This window comes from Garra rufa, chromosome 17, assembly GCF_049309525.1.
Source record: "Garra rufa chromosome 17, GarRuf1.0, whole genome shotgun sequence".
NCBI lineage: Eukaryota > Metazoa > Chordata > Actinopteri > Cypriniformes > Cyprinidae > Garra > Garra rufa.
This window is the reverse complement of record NC_133377.1, coordinates 15,211,468-15,229,763: the sequence shown is the minus strand read 5'-3', so window position 1 is coordinate 15,229,763 and position 18,296 is coordinate 15,211,468. Positions and strand designations below refer to the sequence as shown.

At 38.4% G+C, this 18,296-nt stretch overlaps 2 protein-coding genes across 2 annotated transcripts in view; both read left to right on the top strand.

Annotated features, from left to right (window-relative positions):
• The window catches only part of stx12 (syntaxin 12), a 17,847-nt gene extending 9,481 nt beyond the window's left edge, over window positions 1-8,366 (top strand). The window contains 2 exon segments of the mRNA XM_073822071.1: window positions 7,242-7,324; window positions 7,416-8,366. Coding sequence (XP_073678172.1) covers window positions 7,242-7,324; window positions 7,416-7,508 — 176 coding nt within the window. The 3' untranslated portion in view covers window positions 7,509-8,366.
• A 6,765-nt stretch (window positions 8,367-15,131) lies between these two features.
• On the top strand, window positions 15,132-17,157 carry LOC141290009 (uncharacterized). Its single transcript, XM_073822205.1, has 3 exons — window positions 15,132-15,813; window positions 15,916-16,050; window positions 16,426-17,157. Exons 1-3 carry the CDS (start codon window positions 15,423-15,425, stop codon window positions 16,809-16,811), a joined length of 912 nt encoding a protein of 303 aa, XP_073678306.1. The 5' UTR covers window positions 15,132-15,422; the 3' UTR covers window positions 16,812-17,157.
• The last annotated feature ends 1,139 nt before the right edge of the window (window positions 17,158-18,296 follow it).

Here is an 18,296-nt window from a genome sequence, read left to right as displayed (position 1 = left end):
TCTTCACCAGGAGAGGGCGACAACTGCACGTTTAAAAAAAAGTATTAGTCATTGAATTAAACATTCAAGAGATTCCAATAGTGAAAGTCTTTATTAATTGAGACAGGGGCTCCTTCATTTTTTTTCTTTTTTTTTTTCTGACTTAAGCAATGAACATTATTTCAGAACCACTAGTAAATTATGTAATTTTGTTTAATTTTCTAATCCTTTTTTTCTTCAGAATCGTGATCTCCAGTTTATAAAAGAAAATAGTTTTTCAGTTTACCCAGAATCATGCAGCATTTTTATTACTGCATATAATTCATTAAAATATAAGTTTAATTTTATAAAGTACAAGTTCATATCAAAATGCACCTACATTTATTTTATTTTATTTGCATTTTGTGTTTTTTGTTGAATAAAATACTATTGTCCCTACTATTGATATTTCATCATTGAGGATTTATTTAAAAAAGTTAAATCTCGTCTCGTCTCGTGAGCCCAAAATCTCGTCTCGTCTCGTGAAATAAGTGTCTCGTCACACCCCTACTGCACGGATGTCTATATATGAATTAGGGCTGCACGATATATCGAATAATTATCGTTATCGCGATAACAGTCTACGCGATATTGGTATCGCAGAGAGCTGCGATAAATGGCATTTAATTGGTTTAATTTCTTTACAAAACTTTCGCTAGGCTAACTACTGCACAGACTGCTGTGAGCTGCAGTGTGACAGGTTCGCCATTCTCTCCAACATTACATAACCATTTAAACTTAATCTTTATATTATTCCCTTTAATTAACTTTTGAGATATTAGCCGTCAGTCACTCCCTGTCACTGACACTGCGCTCCGCTGAACTAGGAACCGGCTGTTTTTTTCTCTCAACTATCCTCTGTCCTGGAACTGCACAATCTGCATTGCTATTAGGTGTGTGTGATAGAACGATGTTTTACTGTGGACAGTTAAAAGTTCCCCACAATCTAGATTTCGTGTTAGAGCGCGCACATTCTGTCAAATACAATTCTGCCGCCTCAGTCTTAATATAGGCTACTGTTCAACGCGGCACACATTCAAATCAAATGATAACTCAGCTGCAGAGGACCGCTCACGCATAGGCATCATTTCCACTGTGGGGACACGCTTTTTTCAAAATCCCGTTTGTGTCCTGCCACTTTCAAAACAAGGTTAAAGTAATCTATTGTATTGTAGAATGGACGCTATGCACTGCTGAGAGTTTCGCGCGGTCGTTAAAAACGAAACCAAAAGTAACACGCGCACGCGCATTCAAATACAATTTTAATACTCCGTGTTTAGAGAGCGAACCCACAATGCGCGCAAATTAGGCTATATAACATATTTAGGCTGTTATTAATATGTGGGCTATATATTAAGTTTTGTAGTTGTCTATAACTGTATCATGCTTCAAAAATTCGGTCTCTATTTGGACTTTGAATATTGTTAAAGAACAGACATCACTGCAGACTATGAAAAGGCTTCTCTAAGACAAGCTAATAAGATTGTTTGTGATTCAACACACATTTTGTACACAGAATATGAGTTGTTGCCTTCTGGGAGGAGGTGTAGAGTTCCTTATTGAATGAATGAATGAATAGTGATGAATGAATTTAAAATTCATTCAACACGGTGTCTATAAAGTGGTTAAATAATTGTAGTATGGAGCTGTAAAATTTAATTTTTATTTATTTATTTTTATTGGGGTTATGTATTTATCTATTTATTGTTGTGTTATTTGTATTGTTATTGGTGTGCTTTGTTTGTCTGTCAATTGATTGCAGCATGGGTGATGGGCCCAAGACAAATTTCCCTGTGAGGGACAATAACGTTTACCTTACCTGACCTTGAAACAGTAGCCTATTTTGATTATGGCTGCATTTATTGTCTAAATGACTAAGAAAGAACTGGGTCGTTTATTTTTTGTTATTTATACTGTAGATTCTTTAAAAATGCAGTGGTTATCTCCAATTTTAATGGCTCTACCTATAATAGAGAAAATAAACATCTTGTTGATGTACTCATATTTTCTATTACGTTAGATTTAATTCGGATGACAGAAGAATATCTTTTACCTGTTTATTTTAGTATGATCATTACATATATAAATGATTAAAAATAGACAATAATAAAAAAAAAAATAATTTTAAAAATAAATATCGCAAGAAATATCGTTATCGCAATATTCAACAACAATATCGCATATCGCATATTTTCCCAATATCGTGCAGTCCTAATATGAATGTATTTGAAGGAAACCGACTGTCCTCAGAAAATTGTTGCATGTTCATTTCTTGTCTGACAAAACAGCTGTTAGTTACTAGGGAAACTAATATTTCAGCGCTCCTAAAGCGCCCCCTAGTGACAAAGAATTCATTTTTATTTCCAATAATTTTTTTCCAGCTTTTTATGGTCAAATTATTGCAATTATCTATATCTTATATATCTTTTTTTATATAAACATTTTTTATTAAAATTTAAAGTCCTATCTGATTTTCTATATTTTAAAAAAAGGTATCTTTTATTTGGGCTAGTTAAATAAATTTTCGGGCTCCCAAAATCTGATTGAGTACCTGCCCAAAGGGCTACCAGAGATTTTGACATTTTGCGACCCCTGAACCGTCAATCACTCCCTGTCACTGACACTGCGCTCCGCTTCACTTGGAACTGATGTTTTTTCTCTCTCTCTCTCTCTCTCTCTCTCTCTCTCTCTCTCTCTCTCTCTCTCTCTCTCTCTCTCTCTCTCTCTCTCTCTCTCACTCTCACTCTCACTCTCACTCTCACTCTCTCAAACCCTGTTCCGGCGTTGCACAAACTGCATTTCTATTGGGGGTGTGAAATATGACGATTTTTTTTTATTGTGGACAATTAAAAGGTCTCCACAATCTGCTTTTGTAGAAATATAGTATATTTCGTGCTACAGCGCACATTCTGTCAGATACAATTCTGGTCCCTCCGTGTCAATATACTGTACAAAGCACACGTACGTTTGCAAGATGTCTGTTAAAGATCTCTTGATCTGGAAAGCATCTTCTGTGTACAAACGTCTGGCAGACGTCTGTAAGATACCAGATTTACACACATTCTGAATCACAAATATCTTATAGAGGTCTATTTGACATCTGATAGGAAACGTCCAATAGACATATTGCAGATGAGCAAACTACGTCTTGTAGATGTCTTGCAGATGTAAATGCAGACGTCAAATAGACATCTCCGAGATGTACGTGTGCTAATCAGAATCCACCAAGAAGAATGGCGCATGACTAAAAAGAAATTGGGTGCTCGTACATTTTTATTGGGATGCTCCTAATTTTTTGAAGTTGGGAGCACCAGTGCTACCAAGTAAAAAAGTTAATTTCGAGCCCTGATACATATACATTTCATGAAACATTAAGTCATGAATATTTACTTAAAGTCATGGAATTTTACTGGTAAAAATGTGTATGAACCCTGCAAATAAACAATACCGAACAATGACGTGACGCGATCAAATAGAGGCGTGCACTAATGCAGCAAACATTTGGGCAGTGTGGAAGCAAAAATCATTAGAAGCACTGACAGCAAGAGACTGTTCAAAACTGCATCGCATGTCTTTCATGAGAAGAGAAAGGGGTGGTTGTTGCCGGTTACTGTATGATTACTGAAATCGCAAAATGGCCTTAAACCATTAGTAAATAAACAACAGTATGTTATGTTGTGTAATAGGGCTGTGCGATTAATTGAAATCGTATCGAAATCGCGATGTGAACATGCACGATTTCTAAATCGCCTTACAGCACGATTTTTTGCACGCACTCGACTGATACTTTTTCCGCAGCATGCTATTTGAACCGATCACAACACAGCGCGCCTAAACAGAGAGCAAGAACATGCCAACAACGTTCATGCTTGAAACCAGAAATGGTCGTGCTGGTTTTCTTAGCAGAAAGCAGCTAGACTCTGCCAGTGTTCTAATTGTTTTTATGTGGGACACTGTGGTCTGGGTTGTTGTTTTTTTCAAACACACGCACGCACATACGCACACACATACTTAATTACGTTTTGCCATAGGTCTGTTCTAAAGACATTTTGTTCTACCTTTACTTGGCAGGGCTCGAAATTGTGAACGTTTTGGTCGCATATGCTCCCAAAATTTAATCTGCGTGACCTGAAATTATATTTGGGAGCATTCGTGCGAGTGCGAGAAACTGTTGTGGTCCGACTTGGTTTCATTTCTTTACCAAACTTTCGCTAGTCTAACTACTGCACAGACTGATGTGAGCTGATACAGTGACAGGTTCGCCATTCTCTTTTTCGATTGTGAAAAATAAAAGGTCTCCACAAACCGCTTTTGAAGAAATATAATATTTTGTGCTATAGCGTACATTCTGTCAGATACAATTCTGGCGCCTCCGTGTCCATATACGTTACTGTACAACGCGGCATTCATCCACATCAGATGATAACTCAGCGGCAGAGTTCCACTCACACAGGGGCGTAATTTTCACTGGGGACATGCTTTTCAAAATTCTGTTTGTGTCCTCTCATATTTCAAATGGTTTTGTTATAATAATCTCTTTTATTGTAGAATGCATGCTCAGCGCCTTTGAGAGTCTCGCACGATCGTTAAAACGAAACCAAAAGTAAAACACGGACGCACATTCAAAAGCAATTTTAATATCCCGCGTTTAGAAAGTGACTCCTCAATGTGCGCAAATTAGGCTACATAAAATATCTAGGCAGTTATTCGTATATGGGCTATAAAAAATATATTGTGTAGTTGTCTATAGTTCTGTATCATGCTTGAAAAATTCGGTCTCTGTTTGCACTTTGAATATTGAAAGAGTAGCCTACTTTGATCATGTGCTTGTAAAACATCTGCAGTCAGAATCAGCCATGAAGAATCAAGATCAGTGCATTACTAAAAAGAAATTGGGTGCGCCAACTTTTTTTCTGGTGCTCCTAACTTTTTTTCCGCCTTCTGTTTTAGAGACATGTTACAGGTCTTTGATAAAGATCTAATTGTTTTCCTTTAAAAAAAAATGTTTTAGTTTCACACTGTAAAACATGTCTGTGTCAAAATCGTGATTAAAATCGAAATCGCAATACTGTTCAAGAAAATCGTGATAGGTTTCTTTTTGTCCATATCGCACAGCCCTATTGTGTAATACACGCACAAATTGTATGTATTCTGACAGCGCTGCATGAGCTCCTTAGCCAGGGTTCAAAGTCCAAAGCGCGAGGAAAATCTGGGCTGAAACAGTGTAATAAAAATCATTCATAAATCTGCTGCTGTCAGCAATAAGTAGTATTGAGGTCTTGGGGGTTTCCGCCAAAATAAAAGTCAACATTTATAAATGTTAGTATTGTAATTTTACTGTTGTTCTGTAAAAAAAAAAAAAATTAAGACAGAAATAATGATAACAATCATTACAACAGTTCTATTAATAAATTTATTATAACATTCTCCTTTGCTCAGCAAAGCTGCATTTATTTGTGCATTAAAACACATGCCTGATTTAAGAATGGGGTCTTAAAAACGGCCAAAGAATATTATTTTACTAACTTATTAATTAAATAAGTTAAATTGTGCTTTGTTGGTAGGCTATAATGTCTACTAGAATGTTAAAAATGTTCAGTGTTATTTTAAAAAACGAAAAACCGTGTCCGGTAATCGGCCTTCGGCCCAGTGTTTAATTTTGTTAGAATTTTCATTTCGGTGCATCCCCATTATTCATGCATTCAAACAACATGTATGACTTTCTTCCAAGAAGCACACTATAATAATAAATTCTGAGGCCTCTAAATTGTCAACATGATTAATACTAAAATAATAAATTAAATTAAATTAGATTGAATTTCTAAAATAATAAAAATAAAATTATAATAATGGAATAGGAGTGCAGTAAATCCGACTAAAATATACATTTTGCTGAAATATTTGTTGTTGGACTAATACATTTGCCATATGCAGAAGTTTAAACCTACAAGTAAGTGTATTATTATAATAGATAGCATAGCCTTTAATATTTAATGCATTTTTTTGTTGGACACCATTGGGGATATATATATATATATATATATATATGCACAGTACATTTTTATATATAGTTGAATACAGAGAGAGAGAGATATACTGCACTGAGAAATGATTTCTTTGGCCATATCGCCCAGCTTTTATATTGTTTATTTCAAGACGAACACTTACTGGACTAAACAGACTTGGGTTTAATTTTTAGAAAAAACACATTAAAATGTGTATTTTTTTGATTAGTTTGAGCCTCTAAACAAAATTGGTTTGTTTCTATTATAATAGGCTCCATATTCTCAACACTTGAAAACGTCATTAAAATTAAACGTCACACAATTTTAAATAAATCTAGCTATTATTTCATGTTCATTAAAGGTTCAAATGTCTATATGACACATCTTCTGAGTTCTGAGTCTGAGATGTACTTAAATGAATTAGGGCTGTCAAAATGGCTGAAAAACTAAATTAGAATTTTGTACCTAAATATTATTAATATTAAAATTATATTAAAATTTAAAAGGCATAATTTCAGTTAGGGTAAAAAAAGCTTTTGGCTTCTCTCCTGGGGCCACAAGAGGGCGCATCGAACAAAACATTATTTAGTTCTAGTCCTTAATTTGCCCTTTGCATCATGCAAAGCCTCTTAGCTGTTATAAATTCACTGTAAACCAAGGCTTCTTGGGGCTTATTGCTTTAATAATGCATGTTTATACAAAGCAATAACATGACTTTTTGTGAAAAAAGTGCATAATGTTTGTAAACCAATTATAATTAAGTTGCTTAAACAACTATAAACAAAACAGCATCATGCATGCATGCATAATTCAATACAAAAGGCCAAAAGCCAATCTCACAGAGTACTTCATTCATTTAAAAAAAAACAACAACGTGAGATGCAGTGGGATGGTGAAAAAAAACACCATAAAGTCTCTATGTTTATTAATTTTACATTTTTTGTGTGAGACGCAAGTGCAATGGTGATAGATGACTCTCTAGAAAATGTGCAAAATATGAATTCTGTGTGAACGGCTTTGTTTTAGTTTTGATGCAATGTTTTTGCATTCGGATGTGGATTTTTATTTTAAATTTGCAGAATATTCCAAATTAGATTTTTTTATTTGACAGCCCTAAAATCAGTCATGTGAACTCAGTATGTTTAACAAAAGGTTGTCATCTTGTCTAAAATAGTTTGTAATCTCTAATCTAAATGCAATAAATATGTGTGGTTACAGATAGCATAGAGGCAAATGTGGAAAGTGCAGAAGTGCATGTGGAAAGAGGAGCTGAGCAACTCCAGAGAGCAGCTCAATATCAGGTACAGGAAGAGCTTCAGCATTACAGCTATGGAAAACTATGCATGCCTGCTGTTTAATGATAATGACGATGTTTTCTGTCTTTCACTGTAGCAAAAGTCTCGTAAGAAGATGTGCATCCTGGCAGTGGTCCTTGCCTTGGCGGTCGGCGTTATCGCCCTTATCATCTGGGCGTCGACAAAGTGAAGATCCTTCCTCTACCCTTCCCCTATTTCTTTGATTTCATTAATTTATTTTCTCGCTCGCAAACCCAGTGCCATCCACGTGGGATAGGAGGCTCTCAACAGCACCTGTAGGTTCACCTCTGTAGTTTTTTTGCAGGGTTAGATGCAGTATGAAGTGGCTTAAACGAATGAAACATTCCCTAGCCTCTCCCCTCCAGACCTTTAGTTCATAATGAAGGAGGATGAGCTCACGGATGGGGTGGGAAAAAGTTAGATACATTTCTAGCACTAACACTACTTTACATTTCTTAATAAATGCAGGTTATTTGATTTTGAGGAGTTTGTTATAAAAGATAAGGTGTAAAAAGGACATTTTCGATGACTGAAGGTTTTTTTTTACATCTTACTGTAATATAATTTTCGCTTTAGATGTCTACAATGTACATTTCAACTCAAAGTTTTCAAGTCACTCCAAAGATTAACAACAACTGCTTAGATGAGCTGCAAAATTAACCGTACATTTGACACCATGTTGTTGATATTGTAAACCAGTAGATTAGTAAAACTGCAAATATGACGCAGCAATGATACCTAAAGCTGAAACATTTCTGAACTTCAGTTACTAGTGTTAACTGATTATTATACAGGTCTATTATATGGTGGTCATATAGCTGTAAATGTGTTGTATAAGAACTCGTAATCAATATTATGGATGAAATGGATTTGTATATTACAACATGAAAAAATCTGCACAGTACATTAAAATTATGTAAAAAGAATTGCACCCATACTTTTAGAACATGCAAAAATGATTGTCTTTTTTCATTTTTAAAAATTGATTTATATGACTTCTATGAGTAAAGAAACGTGTCTTAATCAAGTCTGCCTTCCTGATTCTCTCTTAGAAATGGTGAAGCCGCATTTAGCAGGGGTGAAATAAGCGCTGTGAATGTGAGCGGTCAGGATATGCTATATATTTCTGAAGGTACACTGTGTACACTGTATCAACCCAGTGTTCTCTGCAGTCTGTTGATTGGCTTTAGTGGTGTGTGCTAATTAAAGTTTAGGGCTTTTAGTACCCTCTAGGCTTACCATTAAAAATAGCCAAACTTTGCCAGGCAACTCGTGTAACTGTTTACGCTTCAGACATGAATGAAACCACAAATTCTGTGGCTCGTCAAGGGCAGGTTTCTAACGGATCAGATTTAATCCAGAAAAGTCATCTGGTGGACAATAACAAGAAGCCACCCAGAAACAACCATCTGGCACTTTTTAGCAGCTGCCTAAAAAAAACTCTTGAAAATTTGAAAACTCGTAGCAATACCCTGATTTAATGCCAAATGTAGTTGCTGTATACATTCAGGTGTGTATGCTCATAATAAATATTATAGTCCAAACAGCAGATGTCAGTGTAAAACAAGTTAGTTAGAATTTAAGATGTTGCCTCTACTGAGGATAAAAACACTCAGTACTGGTCAAGTATTGCTTTTTTTTGTCCTGTGCATTATTTTATTTGTTCACAAAGTTACGTAGTATGTTGCAAAGCAGGCTGCTACCAGTGTGAGCATTTTAGAATTCCTTCGAACAAAGTTCAGCTTTTCGGTGAACCCGAAAAAGTAATGTCAGCTTAACTCTTAGAATTAAAAACATATGCTTAAACCCAAATGACTTGCTGCCAGTTAACAAAATGACTAACCTTTAATTCTTCTCATGGTATGACTCGATATTAGTCTGACTGAGCCTCTGCGTGAACCCAGAGATCATGATTGATGTGTTGCTCACTTTCTGTGGTGGAGCAGTCAGTGGGCAATGCCAAGGAGCAGCTTGCCCTTTGCAGTCAAACGACTGATGGTTATGAAAACACTCACAGTTTTATTATATAAACGCTGTGTTATTCTGCTCTTAGTTTGTTGATGTTTGCAAAAGAAATGGGCGTTACTCTGTAAACTACCAGTCAGTGTATGAATGTCCAGTGTGATTCAGTTTGAAGGATATGATTGTTGAGCATCACTAGTTGTTTAATTGATTGGCTCTGCTTGTAGTATTAGGTTAGCAGGTACGAACATGGTAAAATTCAAATAAAGCAGAACACAAGGCTGTGAAATGACGATACAGCAGGGAATTCCTGGCTTGCTTACACAGCGCTGTCTGCCGCAGGGAAGACCTTAATCAACCTTGTCTGAGACTTCCCATCAGTACTGCTCATAGCTCACGTCCCTCATTTCACGCTCCCCATAGCTGGGCTGCATCCTCAAACGAATCCTGGATATGGTGTGGGATTCATCAGGCTGGTTAATGGGTGTGGATACGGTTCAAGACTTTGATATTCGGCTCTCCTCATGTGCATCTGTTGCTTAATCTGGCTCCAAACCTCCAGCTGAGCTGTCACCATGAGCCCAGAGTGCTTGCTTGTTTGATCTTCAATGAGTGCACCAAGAACATCAGGCTTGTCTTTTCTGGAATTTCGGAACAGAGATTTCAGGACTAAGTAGTTACTGTAACTCACAGTAGCTGTACAGACATAGTCTGTTTTCTGAATCTAGCCCATTCCAATTGTGGTACCAAACTTGTCTAAATCCTATGTACTCTGAAGTTTTCTTTAACTCTGGATAAATGTTTAAGGTTTTAAGTCCATTTTAAGCAACAAAAGAGGTGCTATGTTGGGTTTTCATTGTAGTGGTTATCTTTGACTAGTTTTCCACTAGGGCTGGTGTCCAGGTTGTGCTATTCCATGCAAACTTGGACAGATGCCCAAATCCTGGCACCAAACCAACCCCAACAAGACAACCTGTGATGTAGTAGGGCAGAGCTTTTACAAAAGACCAAGCCGGTTCTGAGGGAGTGCTAGCCCCAAGCTCTGGGTCCAGCTCTAGAACCAGCACCAGTAGAAAAGTGGTGTATTTTTTTTCCAAAAAGTGACGTAAAACAAAAAAGGTTCTTCAGCATTCATGTAGTTTGCCTGAATACCAAAGATCTTAATGATCTTTATGAAAAAAGGCCAAGGTCATCTTGGGCTCTTTGGGTTTTTTCCCCCAAATGCTCCATCTGACATAGGGCTGGGCAATATATCGAACGATATTGTGAGGCGCGTTTAGTCAATGAAGCCGGTGATTTGATTAGTAGTAAATCTCCATCACGTGCGTTCCGCTCAGGTTCCGCTGGAGCGGCAATTGATTAACAGAGACGTAAATCTCTGACAAGCTACGCCATATCGAGCTTAATATCGCATTCGATATTTAGCTCGATATGGCGTAGCTTGTCAGAGATTTACGTCTCTGTGTATCAATTGCCGCTCTAGCGGGAACCTGAGCGGAACGCACGTGATGGAGATTTAGTACTAATCAAAGCACCGGCTTCATTGACTAAACGCGCCTCACAATATCGTTCGATATATTGCCCAGCCCTAATCTGACATATCTCGTGGCCTTCTTGATGCACTTTCAAGAAATCCACTAGACCAGGGGTTCTCGACTCTGGCCCACAAGATCCATTTTCCTGCAGATTTCAGCTCCAACCCTAATCAAACACAACAGAACAAGTTAATCAAGGTCTTTAGGATCACTAGAAAGTTACAGACAAGTGAGTTTGATCAAGGTTGGAGCTAAACTCTGCAGGAAAATGGATTTTGTGGGCCAGAGTTGAGAACCCCTGTTCTTGGCTGTAGGGCAATGGCGTGCACTAGGGGTGGATGCAGGGAGGCTCAAGCTCTTGCCTCTTAAACCACCAATGCTAAAGTGCCTTTTCGATCCTATCAAGGTGCCCCTGGAATGCAATTTCTACTGAGGGGATGAGTGACGCAATCTTTACAGAGGGCCACTGCCCTGCAGAGTTTAGTTCCAAACCTAATCAAAGATGCTTAAATGAATTTAGATCATAGTTACTAGAAAATTACAGGTAGGTGGTTTTAATCAAGGTTTGATCTAAACTTTGAAGGGCAGAGGCACTCCAGGGTGGGATTTGAGAAACCCTGCTGTAGGACCCCTGGAGGAACCCTGACTATTATTGCAGGCTGAAGGTGTTTTTGGCTTGTATACGTCCTCATTGCTGTAGACTCCATAGTAGACTACTACCCAACAGTCTGTGCCAGGGATGTCAAACTCCTGGGGCCCAATTTAAAGATCTAAGTGCACGGTCTGAAGTGCATTGCACAGGTGCACTTAGGGTGTGTCCGAATCCACTTTTGCTAGTTTAACATGGAGAAAAACATTGGCACGTCCAAAGAGATTGCACCTATTCTCTTAATGAATCATACAGTAGGTGTGTTGTCGGCGTAATATGCCATAAACCAATCAGAGACTGATCTCCCATCCCCTCCAAAAGCCAGTTGCGCTTGCATTATGGCGGATTTGCTATTTACAATGCAGAATTTGCAAGAGCAAAGACTGAACATTTCTCCAGAGAGGAAATAGATCTGCTTGTTGGAGGTTAAAGAGTACACACTGGTAATGTTTTACATTGTAATCTTTTCCTTTTTAATATTTGGCATGTTTGTGTGCTGCTGTGCATCTCTGTGTGTGTAATAAGCACCTACCTATAGGCACATATTACTAACGCACCCTTTAAATAGATAAAACACTGCGCCATTGACTTGAGACCAGGTTTTAGTTGGTCAATGGTGTAATCGGTTTCAGTTGGCTAAAAAAATAGCAACGTGCCAACAATGCACCCAAACACACCTCTTTTTCAGACCAGCACCCTCATGGATGAACAGATAGGTAGGGATGCACCGATACGAATCGGCCGATCATGCTTGCGCGTTTTGTCAGTAAAGCCGGTTCTGTAATCAGCGGTAAATGCCATCAGGTGCGTGATTTCACGTTGAGCCGTATATATTACACACAGCCGCTGTTTACCGACGAGCTGCGCAAATCAATGTTCATTATCAGTGTGAATGTGCGCAGCTCGTCAGTGAACAACGGCTGTGTGTAGTATATACGGCTCAACGTGAAATCACGCACCTGATGGCATTTACCGCTGATTACAGAACCGGCTTTACTGACAAAACGCGCAAGTGATCGGCCGATACGGATCGGTGCATCCCTACAGATAGGTGAAAGTGCATTTGCCATTTAAACATGGCACTGGACGTGAAATTGATAACTATGTTGTGCTGAAATTAGCAAAAAACACTTCACCCCTGGGTGTATGATAGAGCCCCTGGAGGGCCACAGTTAAACTCTAATTTAAAGGGATAGTTCACTCAAAAATGAAAATTAGCTGCTTATTTACTCACCCTCCAGGCATCATAGGGTGTATAGGACTTCCTTCGTTCAGACAAATCCAATCGGAGTTATATTAAAAATTATCCTGGCACTTTCAAGCTTTAGAATGGCATGGGTGGGTGTATTTTATCTTCATCTGTCCAAAACAAGTCCAATAAAGTGCATCCATTCATAATAAAAAGTGCCTCACACGGCTCCAGTGAGTGAATAAATGCCTCCTGTAGCGAACCGATGCATTTTTGTAAGAAAAATATCCATGTTTTAAACGTAATAGTCACTTTAATCTAACTTGCGCCAACTGGACAGCAGTTCCAGGCAGATGACGCAGGACATTGTGTGTCGCACAAACCAACGTTTGTTTACAGGAGCAAAGGAAGCAAAGTTTCCTTACTTCCGCAAAGGAAAACCAGTCTCGTGGTGTCTTGTATCAAAATCCTCTGACATTTTTTTTATTTTTATTTTTTTATTACAAATCCTCATTTTGTACTTCTAATTCGTGACCGGTCCTATGTTTACCTCTCTCTACAACCTGTTTGCGTTCATCACTTCTGAGTGGCGCATGTGCAAAGCCAACGTCCTACGTCATCCGCCATCCTCCCAGTGCTGTTTCTGTGTATGATCAGTTGTCACAAGCTAGATTAAAGTGATTATTACTTTTTTAAATATGGATATTCATCTTACAAAAATCCATCAATTCGCTACAGGAGACCTTTATTCACCTCCCGGAGCCATGTGAGGCACTTTTCATTATGTATGGATGCACTTTATTGGGCTTGTTTTAGAAAGAAGTGCCAGGATCATTTTTAATTGAACTCTGATTGGATTTGTCTGAAAGAAGGAAGTCATATACACTTAGGATGCCTGAAGGGTGAGTAAATAATGGGCTAATTTTCATTTTTGGGTTAACTAACCCTTTAACACCCAAAACAGCTAATCAAGGTTTTAAGATTACTTGAAAACTAAAGGTTAGGCGTGTTGGAAATTTGCAGGATTGTGGCCCTCCCGGAGCTGGGTTTGACACTCCTGGTCTATGCAGTATTGCGTGACTTGAAGTATGGACTTGCAGTCCTGGTGGGCTGAAGGCAGCATTTAGGACCTGACTCTGAAATGTCAACTGTTATGTTCATACTAGGGGCTTTTGCCCCGAATTGTTCTAGGAACTAGCCAGATGGTGGTTCCTAGAAAAGCAATTTCCTCTTTGGGCCATTTTCCTGGTTGCAACTCTGAAGCGGCCGACAATGACCCCTTTTCCGTGGCATTTGCAGCGTCTATAGTTCCTATAGAACTATTTTAGACCCTACTCTGAAGTATTAGCTAATTCAGTGCCTCCAAGCAGAGTTCCCAGAACTAAATACGTTCCTAGTTCCATCGGTGCGAGCACACCAAAAAGCGGGTACTTCTGCCAATAGTTCTAGGAACTGTGAAAAGGTTCCTCGGGAGCAAAAGTCCACACTAATGCAGCGGTTCTAGGGAACCCATGCTCTTCACGTTTTGCATGTCTCCCTTATTTACAGTACCACACCTGATTCATATCATCAGCTCATTAGGAAAGAGCTCCATGAACTAAATTGAGTGTGTCAGATAAGGGCGACAGAAAATGTGGGCATGATTTGACAAAACCGAATCTGTCAGTACATTCTGTAGCACAGGGGGAGCCAACTCTGTTCCTGGAGAGCTACCTTCCTGCAGATCTCAGTTCCAACTCTGTAATGTTCAAGTAATTCTGAACACCTTGATAGCTGGTTTGGGTGTTTGTTTAGGATTGAAGTGAAAACCTTAGGAGCAGGGTTGGCTACTCCCACTGTAGCATCTTCTCAAGTAATGCAGCGTCTTCTTTTATAAATGATGAAGATTTTCAAATCCAGTATGACCTACTTTCTACGCAGTGGATATATTTTTAACCATTGTCAGTTTACTTCAGAGGTTCTCAACTCTCCCTTGAGGTCCACTTTTCTGTGGAGTTTAGCTCCAGCTCTAATCAAACACACCTGAACAAGCTAATCAAGGTCTTCAGGATTACTAGAAAGTTCCTGGCAGGCGAGTTTGATCAAGGTTTCTACAGGAAACTGGACCTCGAGGGCCACAGTTGAAAACTACTTGGTTTAGCCTACTTTATGGTGCAGCTTTGAGGTCATTCTTCAGTTGTGGTTTCTAAGGTAAATCCCTTCCTTTCCATCTGTGTTGAGAGTCACGATTCTTCTTCTCTCTAATTAGGAAAGATATCATATTACCTCATGTTGGTGAAAAAGGTGTAGAAATAGCTGGAACTGGATCCAGCAAGAGTGTGACTTCCACAGGCTTTTAGTATTGCAGCATGACATCGCTTCCTATTCCTATTATTTTTGAGGCCTCTCCTGCAGTGTTAGGAAATGGATATAATACCTTTGAGAAGAACACCACATTAATTGCAACAGTCACAGTGAGTACGTTTACATGGACAACAATATTCCGATTTTAACGCGATTAAGACAATACTCTGATTATGAAGCGTCCATGTAAACTGATATTTTTTATTAATTTAATCCGACTAAAGTCATAATCGAAGTAAACACAAATCGAATTAAGACAGGTGGAGTATTCCTATTTTAGTCGCATTATGGAAGACATGTACACACCTTAATCACACTATTACCGTTGTGAAGGACTATTCGCTGCATTTTACGACAGGGTACACACACGGCAGTGGTCAACTGTTTAACGGCAATTAGTTTAGTATGGCTTCAAGTAAGAGGGCACATTTTTGGACCGAGCGCGAAACAAATATTATGTTAACAATATTGGAAGAAATGGATATTATGAAGTGTCTTGATGGCCGTAAGAATAGGAACGGCGAAATCTTCAAAAGAGTCGCAGAACGAATGGGGGAGGAAGGTTATATGCGTTCGACAGAACAAGTTCGCACCCGCTGGAAAGTTCTAAAAACTACTTACTATCGGGCAAAAAAACAGAATAACACCAGCGGTTCTAATCCTTCATCCTTTCAATATTTTAAAACTATGCACGACATACTCGGTCATCGACCTATGTCCAACATATCAGAGAATGGAGTGGACATTGGTTTTGACAGGGATGAGGATGCGGCGGAGCACTCAAATGCAATGAACGGTAAGTACTGAAATGGTTGTATTTCTTTCTGCTAATAGCTGACTATTATTTTACAGTAAATACTCTATACATGGCTAAATTTATGTATTTACTTTGACATAGAGAGTATCTTTGAGGATGATGTGCGTTCTCCAGCTCGCCAGGAGGAAATAAACGAGGATGAAGATGAAGATTCTAGTACTCAAGAGGAAAGCTCTCCAGCCACGACACCAGATGTCGACCCACCCAGGACAGGAGGTGAGATGTTTTTGATGTAAATGCTATTTCAATTGTAAGTTAAAACTTCCAAAAGCAATGAATGTGGTATACTGGGTTTAAATAGATTGCAAGTATGAGACACAGCCCTTCGTAGACATGCATTGGTTTGACTCATCATGTTCAGTAGTTGTTAAATAGGCTAGCTATTGCTACTGTATGGCACATATTGGTACCAACATTTAAAATATGCGTAATGTCAAAAAATTATATATACATATCCTATAATGTGTGAAACTTATAAATATTTATTGAATATTTGTATGAAATTTTCCAAGACTTTTCGCTGTTGCTGCGATCAAAGCCTGTCATGTCAGCTAATGTTTCTCTTCTTTTTAATGTAAATTGATTGTGTAGGTCACGCTCGAAGAAAGAAGTCTGCAAGATGCACTGTGATCTCTCAGCATCAACAGTTCATGATGCAGATGATGAGGCAACAGAATGAATGGGTTCGAGACCAAATCCAACAGTCAGAACAAAGAGAGGAGAGACTCCTTAGTGCCTTGATTGAGAGCAATGCCCGTTCCACAGAGCGCATGATATCAGTACTTGTTGAGGGATTCCGAAGCACACAGCCACAGCAAGTGTTTGCACCTGCTTCACTGCACCCCCCGCGCTTTCAAGGGTATCACACACAGCCATCTAACTTTCCAGTGCATGGTTCTACTGTGTCAAACACACCCACTGGTGAACATGGGTCAGAAGAAGCAAATAACTATGCTCGAGTGTATACTCCCCTGTGAGCAGACTACTATTAGGTTAGCAGAAAACCTACATCTTTAAAATAGTTTGTGAATTTCTGTGTTGGCTTAAGTTTAAGTAAGTATTTTGAAGTTTTATCTACCTCATATATGCCTGTGTTACAGGAAAGAAATGTGGCTTGGCTTTTGTTATATAAAGTTGTTTAATAAGTGAAGCTGTTTTTTTTTTTTTTGTAAAAACATTTTATTTAAACCTCTGTTTTTTTTGTAAAGTAATATTTAACATAAGTGACAAACTTGAAGAGATACCTTGAAGAGACAGCATTATTTTTTCAACTTCAAACCTTGTTCAATGTTTTTGGAAATAAAGCATAGAAACAAACGGAAATGGTGTTTCTTTCTGTGAATAATTACTAAATTACAAAGTGCTTAAAGAAATTGCTTAGTTCATGTTAATTAAAATTGTAGCACTTTATAAAATAACTTCTTGAATGCAGTTAACATCACAGACTGGAGATAACACTTTTTAGTAAATACTAAGAAATGTGAATTGCCAAGTTCCTCAAAGCAAGCAAATACACTGAAAGTGAACCACTTGTGCCTAATATGTACTGCACCTAAGGGAAAAGTTTGCTGCCATGTATGCTGATAATGCATCCCTCATGACATTAGCATCTGCACTGGGAGTGTAGTTCTGTGCTGCACTGTTGGGCTGGGGTAAGGCTCTCTCGGTAACTGTTGCATCCTCCAACCAGCATTGGGGGACCTGCTCCTTTTCTCTTTCACAAAAATTGTGCAGTGCGCAACATGTTGTAATCATGCAAGGAGAGAAGGTAAAGTGAAAGTCACTGCGTTTCTGGAGCACCCTCCACCTAGACTTCAGCCTCCCAAAAGCAATCTCCACTGTTGTTCTTGCTGAGCTGAGGTGAACGTTGAACGACTCTTGTTCAGGTGTTAGGCCTGGAGACTGTGGGTAACACTTCATCAGCCAGTCCATGAGGGGATAAGCTGGATCTCCGAGGAGAAAGAAACGCACAGGTTTCCCCTGAATCACCCTCACTCCCTAAAAGTCAAACACAACAAAATGTTATTGATGTCACTGTGACCAATTAATGTTATATGGAAGCTGGTCCACCACTAAAAAAAAAAAAAAAAGGCAATTGCAATTTTTATCTCACAATTTGTACTTTTTTTCTTGCAATTGCGAGTTTGTATTTTACATTTCTGACTTTCTTTCAATTCTGGCAATTGTGAGTTAAAAAGTAAACTAGCCTTTTTTATTTTTGCAATTGCAAGTTTATATAACACAATTCTGACTTTGAATCAGGCGATTCTGACTTAGTAACTCTTACACATTTTTTTGTGTATACAAGAATTGTGAGATAAAATACCCTTTTTTGTCTTTTTTTTGTATTTCATGCCAAATACTAGCTTCTATAAAGTTACCAGACAAGACCATGGCAAAAATATTTTTACCTTGGGGAGTAGATGGGCCTTTTTGAAGAGCTGTGATTGCTGCAGTACATT